This window comes from Camelina sativa, chromosome 17 (assembly GCF_030686135.1).
Source record: "Camelina sativa cultivar CO46 ecotype springtype chromosome 17, ASM3068613v1".
Lineage (NCBI taxonomy): Eukaryota > Viridiplantae > Streptophyta > Magnoliopsida > Brassicales > Brassicaceae > Camelina > Camelina sativa.
Window position 1 is genome coordinate 33,143,694 of NC_141896.1, and position 22,722 is coordinate 33,166,415.

Sequence of the window (22,722 nt, forward strand, 5' to 3'; positions counted from 1 at the left end):
TTCTATCTTCCTTCTTCCCTTGTTGCTTGTGAATTCCATTGGGTTGCTTAGATTTGTTCTCTTAGAACTTAGGGAGAAATCTCTTGAGTGACCTACCAAAATCGAGAGAAACACTGAAGTGTGTGAGGATTTTTTATCTGCTAACTATTGGTGTTAAGTTTTCAGGAAACCATGGAAAGTGATGGAGAAAGAGATCGGCCAGGAAATTATGTCGTCGAGCTATCTAACTTGCAAATGAGGGCATTGAATTACACTATTACTAACCTTATGAATACAGGTCTAGAAGAACTTCATAAGAGGCTAAACGAGATTCAGAACAGCCAACAAACTCGTTCTAGACCTGCACCCAGGAGGGAACGTTCAAGGAGGACTTACCGGCCCGAGGAGGAAATTGAAGAAGAGGAGTTCCATGAAGAAGATGATCGATCCATCAATCGACCTAGATGAAGTCTTAGAAACCGTGATCAAGGTGATGTTAATCCTTTTGGTACAAGAAATGACAATTTAGGTGGTTTAAAACTTAAAATTCCAACATTTGAAGGTAAAAACGATCCGAATGTTTACCTAGAATGGGAAAGGAAAATGGAGTTAGTGTTTGATTGTCAAAATTTTTCGAAACTCAAGAAGGTTAGGTTAGCAGCAATTGAGTTTATAGGCTATGATATTAAATGGTATGATCAAGTTGTGACTCACAAAAAATGGACAGGTGGAAGACCAATAGCTTCATGGGATGAGCTCACTACCTTGATGAGCTCAAATTCAGTTTTAAGTAATGCTCCTGCTCGTCTTGATAACGGAAAGGCAGTCAAGACCAACAATCGGACAAGGGATATTCTGTGTTTCAAATGTCAAGGACTTGGACATTATGCTACCAAATGTTGGAATCAAAAGATAATGATCCTCCTAGACAACGGTGAAGTGGAGTCCAAGGACGATAAAGAGTAAAAGGAAGATTTTGGTCCAATCTTTGACGAAGAGGAAGAACAGTTTGAAAATCCAATTCAAGGGACACTTCTTGATGCAAGCACCGGACGTCTCGCGGTACGGACAGAAACGAGTGCTCTTGGGCCAATCGAGCTAGGAGCAACTTCTCTCGGACAAGGCGCGGTGGATCGACTCTATGGAGGAAACAAACGATGGAAACCGAGTTTCACGGCAAACAAACGAGTGGTTCGAAAGTTCGCAATCTGGACTCGTCGTGGTCGAGCGGCTACGGTACGGTACAGACAGTAGAGTTGCGGAATCGCTAGCGAATTGATGTACAGTTTGGCTAGAGGAAATAAGAACAACGATGGATCAAACGACGACATGAGAGGAATGGCTCACCTCACGATACGGTCAGACTAATGATGGTGAACCTGGTTTGAGTCGTTAGGGTTCTCTCGGTAGAGCAATCTCGGATTGGTCCTAAGGAGAGTAGTGAGACAAGGGTCAAAGAATCTCTCTTTGGAAATGTTTTTATTTGATTCAAGTCTGAGGCTACAAGAAAATAAGAGAGGGTTAAAATAGAGATAGGTTTAGGAGAGACTAGGGACACACGGCCTCACAATGGTCCGCACACGTTGCCCTTGACGTGTTCTCTTTGAAATAAAACACGTCGCTCTCCTAAGTGATTCAAACACAACCACACACGTCACTCTACTTAACGTTACAAAAGGGAGAGTTCTAGAGTTTGTTCAAAACGCAAAGCATAAGTAAAGAGAAAGACACGTCTTCGGCCTTGGTGCGGGAAACGACTTTGGCTTCGAACGTTTGCGCTAAAGCTCCTCGCCTCGTTAAAACCTCCTCCGGTAAACCTCGTGGGACAAACCCGGAGTGAGGAAAAAGAGTATGATTCCTTGCTCTAACGACTTGGTTGCCTTCATCCTTGGGTAAGGATGAAGGCCGAGCGGATGGTCTCTTCTCGAACTTCTTCGGTCGGGTCGCAGGTTTGGACGAACGCTTGGACAAATAGGTTGATTCTCTGCCTGGTGGACTTGGAAGAGCTCTTAGACCTTCTAATGGCTCCCGGGGAGATTTCTGGTATGTTGGCCGGCGGTTGTCCCGTGCGCGGTGCTCACATCACTTCTGGTCACTAGGAGATCATTGACCGTGCAGCTTAAGTCCAATGACCAAGAACAAAGGGAGAATTTCTTTCCCTCTATATGTTTAGTTAAAGATAAACTTTGTTCTTTGATCATTAACGGTGGAAGCTGTACTAACGTTGCTAGTGATACTCTTGTTAGGACGCTTGGACTTGAGACCAGACCTCATCCGTGGCCTTTTAAACTAGAATGGTTGAATGAAACGGGCAGACAATATGTCAGGGAGCAACTCACTGTTCCTCTTACCATCGGCCGATATGAAGATAAGATCCTCTACAATGTCCTTCCCATGGATGCAAGCCATATCCTTCTAGGAAGACCTTGGCCGTTTGGCATGAGGGCGATAGATGATGGCTACACCAACCGGCATCCCTTTGAGCATAAAGGAAAGAAGATCACTCTGGTTCCTTTAACTCTGTTGGAGGTCCATCAAGACCAGGTCCAGTTGAAGAAAAGCCGAGACAAAAATATTAAACCAACAAAACCTGAGGTATCTCCTAAGAACTCCAACTTCTTTGTCAAAAAGAGTCAAGTAAGGAAATCTTTGTACTCTCAACAGCCATTTATTTTGCTTGTGTATAAAGAAACACTAATAGCATTTTCTGACCTTGCACCGGAGCGTCCGAGTGATTTGCTAGATGTTTTGCAGGAATTCTCAGATATCTTTCCAGAAGAGAACCCTAACGGTTTGCCGCCAGTAAGAGGTATAGAACACCAAATTGACTTCGTCCCTGGTGCATCACTTCCAAATCGACCAGTTTATAGGACTAGTCCTGTACAGACATTGGAGCTGCAAAGACAAGTTAATGAGCTCATGGAGAAGGAACATATTAGAGAGAGCATGAGCCCATGTGCGGTCCCAGTCCTACTTGTGCCCAAAAAGGATGGAAGTTGGCTCATGTGTGTTGGTTGTAGAGCCATCAACAACATCACGGTAAAGTATCAATATCCTATTCCTACTCAGCTTTGGCATGATATTTCTATGAATTCTATGCTTGGTTTGCCTAGAACTAGGACTGGTAAAGATTCTGTTTTTGTGGTCATTGATTGATTTTCAAAAATGGCTCATTTCATACCTTGTCACAAAACTGACAATGTTTTGCATGTTGTTGAGTTGTTTCTTCAAGGAAATTGTTCGTTTTCATGGAGTATATAAGTCAATTGTTTCTTGATAGGGATATCATGTTTTTGAGTTACTTCTGGAAAACAATTTGATCTAAACTAGGGACTAAGTTGCTATTCTCCACTACTTGTCATCCGCAAACTGATGGGCAAACTGAAGTAGTTAATAGAACTTTTTCTACTCTCTTGCATGCTTTGATCAAAAAGAACATAAAAATTTGGGAAGATTGCTTACCACATGTTGAGTTTTCATACAATCAATTAGTTCATTCTTCAACTAAGTTTTCTCCGTTCCAAATCGTTTATGGCTTTAATCCTTTATCTCCATTGGATCTAACCCCTCTACCTTTGAATGAAAGAGGTAGAATGGATGGGAAAAAGAAAGCTGACCTTGACAAACAGATCCATGAGAAAGCTAAAATAAACATTGAGGAGAAGAAAAATCAATATGCAAAACAAGCTAACAAAGGAAGGCACAAGATGGTATTCAAACCCGGAGACCAAGTGTGGGTTCTCTTGAGGAAAGAACGGTTTCCAGCTTAAAGGAAATCAAAACACATGCCTAGAATTGATGGACACTTTGAGATCAAAAGAAAGATCAATGACAATGCCTACCAACTTTATCTTCAAGCTTAAATGTTTCTGATTTAGTTCTTTTTGTGGCGGATGATCCAGATTTGAGGACAAATCCTTTTCAAGAGGAGGGGGATGATGTGATCATGGATGGAATTAAGTAGGATGAGCTTTTAGCTGAGCTTGAACCCAAGGAAAAAGAGGAGAGCTTCAACCAGAGGAGAGCTTGTAGCTGAGGAACCATTACTTGTAGCTGAGGAACCATTGCTTGTACCTGAAGGACCAATGACTACAACAAAAGCTAAGAAGCTAAGGAATGCACTTCATGGGCTAATTCAAGAGCTTATGGCCAAAGAGAGCATGGAAAAATCTATTGGGGATACTTATCAAGTCCATGCCACTTTGGGCCTAATACAAGCCAAAGAAAGCCCAAAATAATCACTTTAATTTGTGGTTAAAGAGGGGTGACGAAAATGGAGTTCAACTCACCTTAGGATGGAAACCTTAGGAAGGAAAACATCAAGAGTTAGGTCTTCGTTCAACTATCTATATTTATTTTATTTTAGTTTCAAGAATAATTAATACTTGGCTTTGTTACCAAGTTTCATATCTCTATATAAACACATGTAATATCATATGAGAATCATCAATCAATTTTCCTTTTCATTCTATGAGTCTATCTCTTTGTTTTTTTGTCTATAACACTTCATTGTTTGTTGGTGTGTAATATCCAAGCAATAGCCTCCTCTTGCTGGACTAGTGTGTCATATCTGGCAGCGATTGGAGTTGAGAAAATCAGCAGCCTTCCTCAACTGCTGTGCGACCCCTCAATCCATTAAATCTCCCTCGTTGCACCTTGCACCTTAGCGAGTTTCTATCATTTCTAATCCGGCTAAGTGATCCTCAACTTTGGACGTATCATTATGTTGTTCGTGTTGGTTGCCGCCGTTTGTGAACACTGAGACTCTCGTTGTGCATAACATGTGCCTTAACGAGTCACGTCTTCACCGGAGGGCAAACCGGTGTTGTTGAGAAGGTATCGGCTACCCCTTAACTCTCGTGTATGTTGTTGTTTTATGTAAGTTGTTGAATTGTGAGTTTGGTGGTCATGTGAAGAGGATCGTATTTTCTTGGTTGCGTTGATTTCTTTATTGGATTGAGCTTTAGGACCGGTTATTAAAGTGTTTATGTAATCGTGAAGAGGTGAGTCGTTGACGTGTAGCGTTGATGGTTTCTCTGGTTGGTTTAGTTTTGTATTCCATCAAATCAGGGTGACGCCAATAATTGTGGTTGATATGGTACAGTGTCACTGAGTTATGGCTGTACATATTGCTATCGGAAAGTGAGGAAAGAGGAAAAAGAGAGAGAGAGAGGAGAGAGAAGTGACGTTTCAGAGATGCTGGGAACAATTGATGGATTTGGTTGGTCATTTCGTGGCTGTGGGTAGCTCTGTTAGTGGTGGGAGGACAGAGTTGAAGTGAACAGAGGTGAAGAAGAGAAAAGAAAGTGAAGGAAGGTTGGAGATAAAGGCAGTCTGAAGTAGTCGACTTGGGAAGCTCGCTGGCGCTGTATCTGACATTTTTCCGGGAGTCAGATGATATTGGCGTAATATACATCAAGACAAGAGTCGATAGAAGTTAAGGAAGCATCATTTAGAGTTAATCTCAAAGAGTTATGTGCGTTGCTTCCTGGCCAAGTATTTGCTGAAAACTGTGAAATATGGGTTAAGTATGAACCCTAGAAACTGTTCCGAGATGGTTCTTTCTAGGCGTCGTTTGGAGGAGCAAAACTAGTCTGATCGATACGTAATTTGGTGGAGATATTCTTCATAGTATAGGCTCCTTATCCAGCAGTGGAGTTGCGATTTCAACGGTTATTTTGTGAATTATTATAGTTTTTATATGGATCTTTTGTATGGATTTAATTGTGTTAAGTTGTGTTGTTGGTTGAACCAATGAGCTCGGTTTGAGCTGAAACCTCTGTAAGCTTATGGAGCAAGGTCATGGTGCTTGTAGGACCAAGTTAAAGCTAGGACGGTGAATTGATGGGTTCATCAGAGAAGTGTTTTGTGGCTGGACGGAATAAAGTATTCCAGCCTACCTTTCTTGTTACTCGGTCGTTAGGGATGGTTGGTTGGGCGACTCAGTAACTAGATGATGTGGGGTTGGGAATTAAGTGAATAAGGAAAGCTTGCTCGAACGGTGGAGTCAAGTGTTTTTCCAGTAGGATGCCGAATGACTTTGATACGTGCTTGGGGAGCTGAAGTACGTTTGTATGATTGTGTCTTGTGGATGCGGAGCATGGGTTAGTTGGATCCGCCTATATTGGTGGAAGTTTTTGTAAGAAGTGATTTTTACACCGGTTGAATCGTCAGAATTATGGGGTTCCGGTGAGATTGTTTTCCATGGAACCTAGCTAAGGAGATGGAATCCGGGTGAGGTCGTTTCAAGGTTATTTCTGTACAAGTTAATTAAATTGCACAATTTACAATCACATTATAAATGAATCCATGTATGAAAATAACAGATCAGAATTAGACAAATACCTTGAAAGTCAAACTCATGCCTTGTCCATTTTACACCAATACTACCCAAGCTCCGACACCAATTATACGTACAATTGTGATAAAAACTTTAATGATCAGATACTAACATACACCACATCAACAACAAAATGGCAAACAAAAAAAGCTAGAAATAATATATTACACAAATAAAATCAAGGTACGACCGAACAAGAAGCTTGAATCTAGTTTCTGCAAACAGAACACGAAATGAAGTATCATAATTACAACAACTTCAAGAACACATAATAAGATAATCAATTCAACTCAGATAAACATCATAAAGTATCAAATATTACATTCGACCGAAGATTAACTGCATTATTCCTGTGAGAAACAATAGACGATTCAGATCTACCTTACATGAATTATAGTATAGCATTGCAAATTAAAAAACACCCAACCATATATTTTACCTTCTGAGTCACTTTTGAAACAACCCGACCCTTTTTTTTTTTTTTTAACAATTAAATACAATGTAAACAATTATGCAGCCTATACTACTAAATTAAACCAATAACAACCAGTACACACAACGGAAACATATCAACCATACAATAACAATCCTAAACATTCTATCGATCAACCTATCATATCTCTAGCCAAGGTTCCATCCTAAACAATATAACAAAGACCAACATCACACAAACGAGACCCTAGTTCATCCTCCTCCTCATCGCCATGATTCCACGTCACATACCTGCACACCACAAACAACAATTGAGATGCGTAAGTATTATCATAAATACTTAGTGAGGTCGTCCTCCCATCTACTAGGTTATACACACAAGCATTTGAGAACCCCCAAGTCTAAGCAAGCAAACAAACACAAGCAATACATCAAACCAGGAAAACAAGTCTCGGTTGAGACTGGTATCGACCGATGCTACAAGAGAGTGTCGACCGATGCTCCACAAACAGTGTCAACCGATGCCACAAGAGAGTGTCGACCGATGCTCCACAAACAGTGTCGACCGATGCTCCACCCAAGGTGTCGATCGATGCCTCTTCTGCAGACACGATCTGCGCGAATCTGAACGACGAACTTCCGATTCAATCCACCCCGAAATCGTCTTAAACTCACCAAAATGCCTCAGAAATCACTGGGAATCACGAAAAACAAAGAACCCGAGCAAGCAAACACCACAAAAGACAAGGATACAGCCAAAACAAGAGAGATCTCATGCTTAGATCAACCATGGTCAAGCACTCACCTCAAAATACAGAAGGAAAAGGTCGAAGAACAGTAGAGCAACTCCTTAGGAAGCTTCTCCTTCGTTCCCAGCAACAGAAAACTCAAGAACACACTTTTCTCCCTTTTTCTCTCAAAAACACAAACGGCGACAGAGGAAAAAGACTAAACCCTTATTTTGTCGATTTCCCCATTAAATACCCGGTTAAACCACTAACCAAACCATCCCAATCGAAAAATCGCGAATTAAATCAAACCGGTCGAACCCAGAAATTAGTGGTGTCGATCGATGCCACTAGGGTGTCGATCGACACTCCTCCCAAAATCACAAAATCTGGTTCGCGGATGTTACAACTTTCGACCTCACCAGGTAATATTTGAGATGGTTTCGGCGGAGTTTCGGAGAGAGAGAAAAAGAGAAGAATGAGAGAAGTGGCGACTGTAAGACTTAGTTTCATTTTTTACTTCTTTTTTTTTTTATATATATTTTTTATTTATTTAATAAAAATTTTGATGGCAATGCAATTTTCATTTTCTTGGTTTCCCCTACAATAGTGTTTTCACTTTAGACTATGCAATCATATAACCAAAATCTAAGCACCAGATTGAAATGTATTCCCGCACATCCTACTATAGTGTTTCAAAATATGGAAACGCTATGTTACTTTTTAAGAAATTTAACTATAGCAAAACCAAAAAATCTGCTATTAAATACTGCTATTAAAACCATCATTTCATTTAGTGTAAATCAAATGTTGCAGTGTTGGATACAATGGTTCATAAAATATATAATAGTAACTAAATATTGATTTTTTTTATGAAAAGCTATCATAAAGAAAGGTAATTACTAAAATATATTTTGGTAGCTTTTCATAAATTTACCAAACAACCCTAAAGTTTGCAATGATTTATCAAATTAGGTAAAAGTTGTAATGGTATATATATACCAAAAATTAATTAAAATGGTTAATTAAACAGTTGTAACAATTTGTTTAATATATTTTAACAATTAAAACAGAAAATTATAATAAATGAAAATTATTATAAAAAGATAATAATTATTTTTTAGAGATTGTAATTATTATACATAATTGACTTTTGTATGCATAATAACTTCTGTATCTAATTTATAAAATATGATGGTGTATCCTCTCTGAAAAAGCTTTATAACTCATTAAATATAATGACTTATGTCACATGTAGTTAAAAAAGTATTATATAATTGAATGGATATATCTATTGGTAATCTAATCACTAAAAAAAAACTATTACAATTATAACTATATACAATAAATGTTAATGATGATATATTTCTTCAAAACATGTCATTTGAGTATTTAATGCTAGATATCTTTTTCTAATATATATATATACACGTAGAACATAATCAAGTATATGCAAACAATACCAAGTCTAATAAGAGAAGAGAAAATATGTCTGACAAAAAAATGCCAACACGTCCAGGCATACCTGAATGCAGCAACTATCTTCTAACAGGAAACTGTGATCTGAAAGAATGCGAATACCATCACCCCATGAATACAACCCCGATAGAGTCTGGACTGGCCCTCAATAACAAAGGCTTACCGTTAAGACCTAATCAAACCGTTTGCCCAGATTTCAGTCGCTTCGGCCTTTGCAAATCCGGTCCAGCTTGTAAATTCGACCATTCATCATCCTCAGGTTCCAAATTATGAAAATGAAACTGATATTCCCTATGTTCTGTTCCGTTTATTCTAAATAAGATTATAATACTTATCCATATATATATATGCATAATCATGTATTTTATTCACCATTTGTAATAATAATATATTAAAGAACGTAATGATCAAGTTTTGATCACCATGGTATCAAAAATGTTCATTTCATTTTCATGTAACAAGACTTTTTGTTTCGATTTAATTCAACTAAACAAAGACCTAATCAAGTTATAGGCTCCAACGGATCCATAATGAATGCCTTGAAAATAAATCCAAAAGAGGATCGATCTTACCTTATTTGACTGGCACTGTTTACTTACGAGATTAAACAAGGATCACAACAACAAACACTCTGATGCCAAACTAGTTAGACAAATGCAATTTATGAAAAGGAATCTTCACTTTATCAACCCTCTCATATCATGATCTTGGGGGTAGACACTTTAGACACTTCTGTAGAAACTAGGTTTCCACAATGAATTTGTTTAATGGGGGAAACAAATTCAGGAAAATAATCTCTCTATAAAGTCGATCTAAGCTTTGAAATTAGAGAAGGGATTTAGATCTCTCAAACTAGGGTTTTTTGCTAAGAACAATGGGAAAAACTGAATTATTGTATTCGATCTTGGATGATTTACAATGGAGAAGTCTCTCCTTATTTATACATGTCCATTGATTACATAATATATTAACTTTTCTTATGAGACGAACTGAGATAATGAAAGTTGCTTCATTTCTTGAGTCGGCCACTAGGCAAATTGGGAAGTCGGTTCTTCGTCTCCAAGGCTGGGCTTCCCTCTTCCGAACAGGTCTCAAATAATACCTAATTGAGTAGAACACTTCTTTGTTTCTTAGTGTGTAATATCAAAGCAACAGCCTCCTCTTGTTGGACTAGTGTGTCATATCTAGCAGCGATTGGAGTTGGGAATATCAGCAGCCTTCCGCAACTACTGTGCGACCCCTCAATCCATTAAATCTCCTTCGTTTCACCTTGAACATTGGCGAGTTTCTATCATTTCTAATTCGGCTGAGTGATCTTCGAATTTGGGCTTATCAAGTGGTATCAGAGCCACTCAACCGGTACTTGTCTGTTCATCTTCTCATCTTCCATTTCTAAACACTTTTTCTTCTTTCTATCTTAAATCTGGGCCATCTCCTTACCTAGGTCATCTCTATTTTCAAAAAAAAAAAAAAAAAAAAACAAAGAAAGAAGAAAAAACAATCCTAATATATAACAAAAAAAAAAGATTTGCATTTGGCTAGGTGGTGGAAGAGAAATCATGATGGCTGAGGAGAAATTCAGCCTTGGAGTGGTGATATGATCATGAGACCATCCATGAAGATCCTTGAGCATTGTTCAACACGAACAAAGTTGAAGTTCAATTCTTCCAGCCAAACAACCATTTGCGATACATTCTATTTGCCTAAGGAGGTTAATCTAGTTGTTCACTTGAAGAGTTTTAGGTTTAACTGGTTTAAGAGCTTCCAGAATTATGTATGGCAATCAGGTGTTGTTTCTACTAAGGCAAAAGTGAAGAAATGGTACAGCCCATGTTGTTTCTCATCAGCAAAATTCGACCAAGGAGTGGAAGAGAGAGAAGTTCAAGGATGCACTTATTGGGATAATTCAAGAGATTATGGGCAAGGAGGGCATAGGAAATTCTATTGGGGATGTTGTCTACCAAGTCCAGTCCATTGTGAGCCTAATTCAAGTCCAAGAAAGCCCAAAATAATTACTTTATTTTGTGGTCAAAGAGGGGTGACGAGAATAGAGTTCAACTCACTTGGGAAGGACACCTTGGAAAGGCAAACTTCAAGAGTTGGGTCTTCATTCAACTATCTATCTTTATTATGTTTTAGTTTCAAGAATAATCAATATTTGGCTTTGTTACCAGGTTTCTTATCCCTAAATAAACTCATGTTATCTCATTTGAGAATAATCAATCAATTTTCCTTTTCATTTTTAAGAGTCTATCTCTTTGTTCTTTTGTCTAGAACACTTCTTTGTTTCTTGGTGTGTAATATCCAAGCAACTGCCTCCTCTTGCTGCCCTAGTGTGTCATATCTAGCAGCGATTGGAGTTGGGAATATCAGCAGCCTTCCGCAACTGCTGCGCGACCCCTCAATCCATTAAATCTCCCTTGTTGCACCGTGCACCTTGGCGAGTTTCTATTCTTTCTAATCCGGCTGAGTGATCCTCGAATTTGGGCGTATCAAGTGGTATCAGAGCCACTCAACCGGTACTTGTCCGTTGATCTTTTTATCTATCCATCTTTTCATCTTTTTCTTTCTTCTTCTATCTTTTCATCTTCTATCATTTTCTTTCATTTTCTATCTATTCATATTCTTTCAAAACAAAAAAAAAACAAAAAAAAAGAAAAGAAAAAAAATAAGAAAAAAAGAAAGCAAAAAAAGAAAAAAAAAAGAAAGAAAAAAGAAAAAAAAAATGTATAATGATCCTCGAGATTGTGGGATCATCGAAGACAGAGAGCTTGGGATTCCAAATCTACTATTTTAAGCACTTATGGAAGAGATGCGAAGGTCGTGGAAGATTGAGATGAATGCCATCTACAAAAGGTTGGATGAAGTTCAAGCGGAGGCACATCCGAGACGACCACAAATGTTGCATCATAGAAGAGAAATAAATCAACCTAGAGTAACAAGGGCTGATAATTATTACAGTAGTCAATCCTCAAGAGAGAGCCACTTGAGACCAAGAAGTGCTAGAGAAGTAAGAGAAAGAGTGGATTATAACATGGGTATTTTGAAGTTCCACCAACAAATTAGAATCCCCAGCCAGTCCACTGGCGCCGTCTATCTGCTACGTACATTCCTTAGGCTTTGCAACCCTTGGTACGTACGCAGCGTTATGCTCCACTTGTCCGATTTATATATGAAAATAATCGATTTAATATATATAGAATAAAGTTTACAAAATCAATAACAACAGAAAACCAAAGCGTTGGATCCAACTTAACAAAAAAACAAAGAAATAAAAATAACAAGAAGAAGCAAGGACTTTGCAACACAGCACGAAAACATCCTATCCGATCCATTAAACTCGGTACTACCCTTTTCACTTTCCCTGCAAGAAAAACAATTGTGGAGAAGGGTGAGAAATCTAAGATCACTCAGTGAGTTGGGTAACCCTCTAAACATGCTATCCCCCAATAACATGCTATCTCCCTATAACATGCTATCTCAACACATCCAACTACCCCACAATCAAAGCACGCAATGCGGAAGCTTAACAAGCAATCAACCACTCAATGAATCAATCAATCAATCAAGGAACAAACAAGACCCAACTCGTCTAGACCTTGACTCTAACTTGGCCTCCACGCCACTTCACCTTGCAATCACTGCCAAAGTGGAAAGAGCTAGTCGTGCATCAAGATAACTTGACCACGCTTGACTCCAAAGTCAGGTATCCACACCATGACTGACACTAACAGACCTCACCCAGGGATATCACAATCAATCTAGGGAACACATCCTAGACATATCTCCACAACCTAGGGCCCATCGATCCTCTGTCCTGTCCCAACACTCTTCCGCGTTGATACCAAAAAGGCAACCAACTGGACACACCCCAAATCCTCCGAGTTGTTACCCATCCCAGGTAACAATCGGGTATACTGTGCCGCATGGTCAGGCGGTTCAGGCTAGTAGCTAGCTAGACCCAAAGCCGTCATGCCATGAGATCCCTGTGGATTAGCTCATCGGACTTCCACACACATGTCAGGAACAGAGTATGATCTCTAGCTACGGACCGAGACATTAAACCCGCAAACTAGCTAGGAAAACACTTAACTCTAGGACTCAAGACTCCAAGAATTAAGCACAACCAAAACTACATAAAAAGCAAGCAACACATGCCAGCAACAACAATCACCACACAAACTTAAGCCACAAGAAATGATTCATGCAACTTAAGAAAATCCTACCATGCATGCATCCTAAATGCTCCCAACCCCCAAATTTTGAAGTCTTTTAGTTAACCATTTTTTTACATGCATTTAAACCCCAAATTATTCCTTATGCATGTGGCTCTTTCCGACCTGGAGATTCTCGCATGTCTTTAGAAACCAACACTCCAATGGTTCGATCTTCCATCGACACCATGAGGTTATATTTCTTTGGTTTTGGGTTCACATGCGGCACTCTTCCTCGCATGGCCTCACCAACAACCACTCTTCCAATTTATATAGGTTAAACTTAATCTTTAAATTTTTGGGTCCTTCAGATGACTCTTTCCATCCCGGAAATTCACATATGGACTCACCAAAAATAAACCACTCCGTAGATCGATCTCTCATCGGATCTAGGGGTTTAACCTCACCCAAATATTATGCAAAATTAAATTACAATTTTAACAAGCATAACACAACCCCCAAAATTCCCAAAATCGATCATGCAAGACCTTCCACACTTGCATGAGATTTTTAAAATATTTACCTACCCTTGAAAAATTCTTAAAAACCCCAAAACTTATCATGCAAGGCATTTCACACTTGCTTGAGAGTTTTAGAAATTATTTCCACCCTTCGGAAAAATTCTTAAAACTCTAGAAATCCAACATGCAAGGCATTTCACACTTGCATGAGGTTTCCAAAATTATTTTTACCCATCACAAGTTTTAAAATCAATAGATCTAGCATGCAAGGCATTTCACACTTGCATCTAGTCTAAGATAAAATCATTCTCCCCCAAGAATGCTCTAAAACCCCCTTGTCTACATGCATCTCTCTAGATCTACATGCAACAAGTACCATGCAACACACAACAAGGGCGATGCGAGAGCTAGAGAGCTCACACACCTCTCATCCCTTAAAATCCACAACTCACCTTGGCTTTGAAGACCTTTGGCGATTGGAACTCCACCACACTACGCCGACCTAACAACACCTCCCCTTGAGCGAGCTTCCCACCGACGAGATCTTCTTCTTCTTCTTCCTCTTCACTCGAAATCAAGAGATTTTCTCTCCAAAAGAGTTGAGAGAAAATTTGGGCAGAGCTTTAGTGTCTAGAGAGGTTTTGGTCGAAAATGAGAGGATAGAGGTGCTATTTATAAGCACTTCACTCGATTTCATAGGCTAGCAAGTGGCAAAAATCAAGTGACAAGTGTCACATTTTTTGCATGTACCCTCCCCCACTTGCGCGTGTATCTCACTCGCTGGCGGAAGTGGCTTAATCGCGTGACACGTGGCAATGCCTACGCCAGACGTATCACACTCCACTTCGAACGTCTTGTTGAAGTCGGGCAGGGTAAGTAGAGGGGCTTGAGTGAGACGCCGTTTGAGTTCTTTGAAAGCTCGCTCTTGCTCCTCTCCCCATTTGAACTCCTGGTTCTTCTTGATCACCGCGGTAAGAGGCACTGCGACCATGCTAAAATCTTTCACGAACCGCCGATAGAAGCTAGCGAGGCCGTGGAACAATCGGACGTGCGACACACTGGTAGGCGTGGGCCCCTCCTCAATGGCTCAAATCTTCTCTCCATCTACCTTGAGGCCCTGTTCACTTACAACAAAACCTAAGAAAACTATTTCATTAGCAGCAAAGACGCACTTTTTCAAGTTAGCGTACAATTGCTCTTCGCGGAGAGTGTTCAAAACATATTCGAGGTGCATAACATGATCCGATAAACATGAGCTATACACAAGAGCGTCATCAAAATAAACCACAACAAATTTGTTTATGTAAGCTCTCAAGACATGGTTCATCAAACGCATGAATGTAGAAGGTGAATTAGATAGACGGAATGGCATTACCAACCATTCGTACAAACCTTGCTTGGTTTTGAAAGCGGTTTTCCACTCGTCCCCTTCCTTCATTCGGACCTGGTGGTATCCACTCTTGAGATCGATCTTCGAAAAAACGCTTGACCCGCTTAGCTCGTCAAGCATGTCGTCCAGTCTCGGCATAGGGTGCCGATATTTGTTCGTGATGTTGTTCACGGCTCGATAGTCGATGCACATACGCCAGGAGCCGTCTTTCTTGGGCACGAGCAGGATAGGGACGGCACACGGGCTCAGACTCTCTCGAACGTAGCCCTGGGACATGAGCTCGGACACTTGGCGCTCCAACTCCTTCGCTTCCTCCGGGTTGACTTGATACGCGGGCCAGTTCGGTAGTTGGGCTCCAGGCAAGAGATCGATCTTGTGTTCAATGCCTCGAATTGGTGGTAAACCTTCGGGCAACTCGTCCGCGAAGCGTCGGAGAACGTCTCGTATCACGTCCGGTAAAGCGTCCATCAAACCTTCGAGTCCTTCAACCAATAAATCTCGAAAAACCATCAATATAACTTGGTTGGTGTCCTTAAGGGACTTTCTAACATCACTAGATTGAATTAGAAAGTTCGTTTTAGAGTCTGAATCCTTAGACAGTTTCGATTGCATTTCATGAACTTGTGTGGGGCTCAATGGTTTCAAACAAATGCGCTTATTATCATGAACAAAATAATATTGGTTGGTGTGGCCGCAGTGAGTGGTTCTCTTATCAAACTGCCAAAGACGCCCCAAAAGGAGGTGGCTAGCTTGCATTGGAACCACATCACACAAGACTTGGTCTTTGTAAGGACCCACACTAAATGGAACCGTGACTTGTTCTTTCACATGAATCACGGTTTTGTCATTCAACCATTTGATTCTATAAGGCCGAGGGTGGTTTGGGGTGTTAAGAGATAATTTCTTGACCAGACTAGAACTTGCCACATTAGTGCAAGATCCACCGTCGATGATCAACCCACAAACTTTCCCACTTACAGTGCAACGAGTGTGAAATATGTTGTCGCGCTGGCTCGCGTCGTCGGTCTCCACGCTGGTGTTGAGGATGGTGTTCTTCTTTTTGATCTGACCCTCAATTTTCACCGGTAGGTGCAACAATTCTTCGAAGCCTTGGTAAGGCTAGCGTTCAACCTTGCGCGCGATCCGGTCTTGTAAACCGTCAAGGAACTGCGCCATGAGGGATTCTTTGGTGTCTTCGACTTGAAGTCGATTGCGCATATGCTCGAACTCCTCATAATACTCCTCAACAGACCGCGAGCCTTGAGTGAGTCTCCGGAACTTCTTTTGGAGCTCCCGGTGGTAAAATGGTGGAACATATCGCCTCCTCATCTTGGCTTTCATGACTTCCCAAGTGGCGATCGGTCGGTCATGATTGTGGTGTTGCTTGGCTACTAATCGGTCCCACCACGTGAGGGCGTAGTCGGTGAATTGTGCCACGCCGTAGTTGATTTTACGCAGCTCCGGATAGTTGTGACACAAATAGAGATGGTCCATTCGGCTCTCCCAGTCGAGATAGGCCTCCGGATCAGATTTACCGGCAAATGTTGGCGCCGTCATCTTGTGGCTAGGTTCGTTAGGCTTTGGAGCATCATCGTATTGATCTTCACGTCGGTGGCATCGCCTCAGACGTGGTTCGTAGTCCTCGTCGGACTGATCGCTTTAATCCGGTTCTTGGCGTTGGCGCCGCATGGGCAAGTGATCTTCTCTTGGGGGATTTAATAGTTCAAGGCGTGTCATACGCTTAGCCAAGCGATCTATTCTGTTGCGTAAGGACGCTAGTGTGACTCCGATCTCTGGTGGAGGTAGAGGATTTGCCGGTGGTTTTTGGTCGGCCATAGTGATCGTACGGACGGTCAACGGTGACGTGGCTCGACATGATGCGCGGTTTGGCTGAATTTTAACCTCGTCAAAACAAAGAACCAATATTCGTAAGTATATTACGTTCGTTGGACCACAAAGAGATATCTTTCTTATGCCACACAATAATTGATGACAGCTAGACAAAAAGTAACCTATGACTAACAAAATTAAAAGCAAAAGCGAGTCACGATAAAAATTTCTTTGGACCACAACAAGAATGAGAAAGCAAAACACGAACTTTATCGATCTAACAATGTTAATGCAAGAACACGAATGAACAAAGCGATGAACATAATGAACACAAGACAACCTAAACAAACGACTAACAACACTACGGATACACCAAATTAAACCAAACGACTAAACGAAACAAGCAAAGCAAGATAAAGCAAACGAGACTACTAAATATTCTCAAGATCCAAACTTTATTCAATAGGAGAGGAGTTTCTGGGTTAGAAAGACACAAACTTTTGGTTAGGAACGTTGAGCTCTGATACCAGCTTATGTGAGCGCCGGACGTCTCGCGGTACGGACAGAAACGAGTGCTCTCGAGTCGATCGAGCTAGGAGCAACTTTTCTCGGACAAGGCGCGGTGGATCGACTCTATGGAGGAAACAAACGATGGAAACCAAGTTTCACGGCAAACAAATGAGTGGTTCAAAAGTACGCACTCTGGACTCGTCATGGTCTAGCGGCTACGGTACGGTACGGACGGTAGAGTTGCAGAACGGTTAGCGAATCGATGGACGGTTTGGCTAGAGGAAATGAGAACGACGATGGATCGAATGACGACACTAGAGGAATGGATCGCCTCACGATACGGTCAGACTAACTACGGCGAACCCGGTTCGAGTCGTTAGGGTTCTCTCGGTAGAGCAATCCCGGATTGGTTCTAAGGAGAGGAGTGAGACAAGGGTCGAAGAATCTCTCTTTGGAAATGTTTTTATTTCATTCAAGTCTGAGGCTAAAAGAAAATTAGAGAGGGTTTAAATAGAGCTAGGTTTAGGAGAGACTAGGGATACGCGGACTCACAATGGTCCGCACACATTGCCCTTGACGTGTTCTCTTTAAAATAGAACACGTCCTCTCCTAAGTGATTCAACCACAACCACACACGTCACTCTACTTAACGTTACAAAAGGGAGAGTTCTAGAGTTTGTTCAAAACGCCAAGCATAAGTAAAAAGAAAGACACGTCTTCGCCCTTGGCGCGGAAAACGACTTTGGCTTTGAACGTTTGCGCTAAAGCTCTTCGCCTCGTTAAAACCTCCACCGGTAAACCTCATGGGACAAACCCGAAGTGAGGAAAAAGAGTATGATTCCTTGCTCTAACGACTTGGTTGCCTTCATCCTTGGGTAAGGATGAAGGCCGAGCGGATGGTCTCTTCTCGAACTTCTTCGGTCGGGTCGTGGCTTTGGACGAACGGTTGGACAAATAGGTTGATTCTCTACCTGGTGGACTTGGAAGAGCTCTTAGACCTTGTTGTGGCTCCCGGGGAGAACACTGGTACGTTGGCCGGCCGTTGTCCCGTGCGCAATGCAAGCATCTCGGTCGCGTCCGGTGCGTCTCGTTCAGGTTCTGGTCCCGTGCTCACATCACTTCTGGTCACTAGGAGATCATTGACCGTGCAGCTTAAGTCCAATGACCGAGAACAAAGGGAGAATTTATTTCCCTCTATATGTTTAGTTAAAGATAAAGTTTGTTCTTTGATCATTAACGGTGGAAGCTGTACTAACGTTGCTAGTGATACTCTTGTTAGGACGCTTGGACTTGAGACCAGACCTCATCCACGGCCTTTTAAACTAGAATCGTTGAATGAAACGGGCGGACAGTATGTCAGGGAGCAACTCACGGTTCCTCTTACCATCGGCCGATATGAAGACGAGATCCTCTGCAATGTCCTTCCCATGGATGCAAGCCATATCCTTCTAGGAAGACCTTGGCAGTTTGACATGAGGGCGATACATGATGGCTACACCAACCGACATCCCTTTGAGCATAAAGGAAAGAAGATCACTCTGGTTCCTTTAACTCTGTTGGAGGTCCATCAAGACCAGGTCCAGTTGAAGAAAAGCCGAGACAAAAAAAATTAAACCAACAAAACCTGAGGTATCTCCTAAGAACTCCAACTTCTTTGTCAAAAAGAGTCAAGTAAGGAAATCTTTGTACTCTCAACAGCCATTTATTTTGCTTGTGTATAAAGAAACACTAATAGCATTTTCTAACCTTGCACCGGAGCTCCCGAGTGATTTGCTAGATGTTTTGCAGGAATTCTCAGATATCTTTCCAGAAGAGAACCCTAACGGTTTGCCGCCAGTAAGAGGTATAGAACACCAAATTGACTTCGTCCCTGGTGCATCACTTCCAAATCGACCAGTTTATAGGACTAGTCCCGTACAGACAATGGAGCTGCAAAGACAAGTTAATGAGCTCATGGAGAAGGAACATATTAGAGAGAGCATGAGCCCATGTGCGGTCCCTGTCCTACTTGTGCCCAAAAAGAATGGAAGTTGGCTCATGTGTGTTGGTTGTAGAGCCATCAACAACATCACGATAAAGTATCAATATCCTATTCCTACTCAACTTTGGCATGATATTTCTATGAATTCTATGCTTGGTTTGCCTAGAACTAGGACTGGTAAAGATTCAGTTTTTGTGGTCATTGATTGATTTTTAAAAATGGCTCATTTCATACCTTGTCACAAAACTGACAATGTTTTGCATGTTTCTGAGTTGTTTCTTCAAGGAAATTGTTTGTTTTCATGGAGTACCTAAGTCAATTGTTTCTGATAGGGATATCATGTTTTTGAGTTACTTCTGGAAAACACTTTGGTCTAAACTAGGGACTAAGTTGCTATTCTCCACTACTTGTCATCCGCAAACTGATGGGCAAACTGAAGTAGTTAATAGAACTTTTTCTAGTCTCTTGCATGCTTTGATCAAAAAGAACATAAAAACTTGGGAAGATTGCTTACCACATGTTGAGTTTTCATACAATCAATTAGTTCATTCTTCAACTAAGTTTTCTCCGTTCCAAATCGTTTATGGCTTTAATCCTTTATCTCCATTGGATCTAACCCCTCTACCTTTGAATGAAAGAGCTAGAATGGATAGGAAAAAGAAAGCTGACCTTGACAAACAGATCCATGAGAAAGCTAAAATAAACATTGAGGAGAAGAAAAATCAATATGCAAAACAAGCTAACAAAGGAAGGCGCAAGATGGTATTCAAACCCGGAGACCAAGTGTGGGTTCTCTTGAGGAAAGAACGGTTTCCAGCTGAAAGGAAATCAAAACTCATGCCTAGAATTGATGGAAACTTTGAGATCAAAAGAAATATCAATGACAATGCCTACCAACTTTATCTTCAAGCTTACATGTTTCTGATTTAGTTCTTTTTATGGCGGATGATCCAGATTTGAGGACAAATCCTTTTCAAGAGGAGGGGGATGATGTGATCATGGATGGAATTGAGTAGGATGATCTTTTAGCTGAGCTTGAACCTAAGGAAAAAGAGGAGAGCTTGAACCAGAGGAGAGCTTGTAGCTGAGGAACCATTGCTTGTAGCTGAGGAACCATTGCTTGTACCTGAAGGACCAATGACTACAACAAAAGCTAAGAAGCTAAGGAATGCACTTCATGGGCTAATTCAAGAGCTTATGGCCAAAGAGAGCATGGAAAAATCTATTGGGGATACTTATCAAGTCCATGCCACTTTGAGCCTAATACAAGCCAAAGAAAGCCCAAAATAATCACTTTAATTTGTGGTTAAAGAGGGGTGACGAAAATGGAGTTCAACTCACTTTAGGATGGACACCTTAGGAAGGAAAACATCAAGAGTTAGGTCTTCATTCAACTATCTATATTTATTTTATTTTAGTTTCAAGAATAATTAATACTTGGCTTTGTTACCAAGTTTCATATCTCTATATAAACACATGTAATCTCATATGAGAATCATCAATCAATTTTCCTTTTCATTCTATGAGTCTATCTCTTTGTTTTTTGTTATAACACTTCATTGTTTGTTGGTGTGTAATATCCAAGCAATAGCCTCCTCTTGCTGGACTAGTGTGTCATATCTGGCAGCGATTGGAGTTGAGAAAATCAGCAGCCTTCCTCAACTGCTGTGCGACTCCTCAATCCATTAAATCTCCCTCGTTGCACCTTGCACCTTAGCGAGTTTCTATCATTTCTAATCCGGCTAAGTGATCCTCAACTTTGGGCGTATCATTATGTTGTTTGTGTTGGTTGCCGCCGTTTGTGAACACAGAGACTCTCGTTGTGCATAACATGTGCCTTAACGTGTCACGTCTTCACCGGAGGGCAAACCGGTGTTGTTGAGAAGGTATCGGCTACCCCTTAACTCTCGTGTATGTTGTTGTGTTATGTAAGTTGTTGAATTGTGAGTTTGGTGGTCATGTGAAGAGGATCGTATTTTCTTGGTTGCGTTGATTTGTTTATTGGATTGAGCTTTAGGACCGTTAATTAAAGTGTTTATGTAATCGTGAAGAGGTGAGTCGTTGACGTGTAGCGTTGATGGTTTCTCCGGTTGGTTTAGTTTTGTATTCCATCAAATCAGGGTCACGCCAATAATTGTGGTTGATATGGTACAGTGTCACTGAGTTATGGTTGTACATATTGCTATCGGAAAGTGAGGAAAGAGGAAAAGAGAGAGAGAGAGAGGAGAGAGAAGTGACGTTTCAGAGATGCTGGGAACCATTGATGGATTTGGTTGGTCATTTCGTGGCTGTGGGTAGCTCTGTTAGTGGTGGGAGGACAGAGTTGGAGTGAACAGAGGTGAAGAAAAGAAAGTGAAGGAAGGTTGGAGATAAAGGCAGTCTGAAGTAGTCGACTTTGGAAGCTCGCTGGCGCTGTATCTGACATTTTTCCGGGAGTCAGATGATATTGGCGTAATATACATCAAGACAAGAGTCGATAGATGTTAAGGAAGCATCATTTTAGAGTTAATCTCAAAGAGTTATGTGCGTTGCTTCCTGGCCAAGTAATTGCTGAAAACTGCGAAGTATGAACCCTAGAAACTTTTCCGAGATGGTTTTTTCTAGGCGTCGTTTGGAGGAGCAAAACTAGTCTGATCGATACGAAATTTGGTGGAGATATTCTTCATAGTACAGGCTCCTTATCCAACGGTGGAGTTGCGATTTCAACGGTTATTTTGTGAATTATTCTAGTTTTTATATGGAGCTTTTGTATGGATTTAATTGTGTTAAGTTGTGTTGTTGGTTGAACCAATGAGCTCGGTTTGAGCTGAAACCTCTGTAAGCTTATGGAGCAAGGTCATGGTGCTTGTAGGACCAAGTTAAAGCTAGGACGGTGACCGCGAGACGTCCGGCGCTCGCATCAGTTGGTATCAGAGCTAAAGGATCCCTACAAGGTTGTATCTTTCCTTTACCTCTAATTTCATGTTTCTGTTATTATCGTTTGCTTCCGTTTGCTCTAGGTTGTTAGTTCTCTGTTCGATCTAGTTTGTTCTTGTTCGTTCTCGTTGTTCTTGTGTTCTTTGTTCGCTTAGCTAGATCTTTGTTAGGTTGCGTTGCTTTTGTTTTTGGTTGTTTTAGGGTTTCGATCGATAAAGTTCGTTGCTTTACCTTGATTTCCTTGTTAGTGGTGGTCCTTACCTTTTGTCGTTTTGTAGGCTGCTTTTGCTTTTGTTCAATCTTTGGATCCTATCTTTCAATCATTGAATATTCATTTTGCGTTTGGGATATTCGCTACACTAAAGCAAAAACGTGTGACTTGTGGAGAGGTGTACACGAGTGTTCCAACTGACGTCACACGCGAGCCAAAGTCACGAATCAAACCGTGGACAGAGACCCGGA

The 22,722-nt window shown here is 41.0% G+C and overlaps 2 protein-coding genes, 1 long non-coding RNA gene and 1 pseudogene across 4 annotated transcripts; 2 read left to right on the forward strand and 2 right to left on the reverse strand.

Annotated features, from left to right (window-relative positions):
- The first annotated feature begins 3,144 nt into the window (after positions 1-3,144).
- On the forward strand, positions 3,145-3,749 carry LOC147924642 (uncharacterized). The gene is made up of 2 exons (XM_087496862.1): positions 3,145-3,217; positions 3,310-3,749. The coding sequence occupies exons 1-2, from the start codon at positions 3,145-3,147 to the stop codon at positions 3,747-3,749; spliced, it is 513 nt and encodes a 170-aa protein (XP_087352988.1).
- Positions 3,750-6,781: 3,032 nt separating this feature from the next.
- On the reverse strand, positions 6,782-8,255 carry LOC147924643 (uncharacterized). Its single transcript, XR_015585664.1, has 2 exons — positions 7,557-8,255; positions 6,782-7,042 (listed from the first exon to the last, which is right to left on the reverse strand). It is a non-coding gene; the product is annotated as an uncharacterized LOC147924643 (long non-coding RNA).
- Positions 8,256-8,916: 661 nt separating this feature from the next.
- Positions 8,917-9,406, forward strand: LOC147924644 (zinc finger CCCH domain-containing protein 13 pseudogene; annotated as a pseudogene). The gene has a single exon (XR_015586065.1). The product of XR_015586065.1 is annotated as a zinc finger CCCH domain-containing protein 13 pseudogene (transcript).
- A 5,314-nt stretch (positions 9,407-14,720) lies between these two features.
- On the reverse strand, positions 14,721-16,580 carry LOC147924645 (uncharacterized). Its single transcript, XM_087496863.1, has 2 exons — positions 16,155-16,580; positions 14,721-16,088 (listed from the first exon to the last, which is right to left on the reverse strand). Exons 1-2 carry the CDS (start codon positions 16,578-16,580, stop codon positions 14,721-14,723), a joined length of 1,794 nt encoding a protein of 597 aa, XP_087352989.1.
- Positions 16,581-22,722: the final 6,142 nt, after the last annotated feature.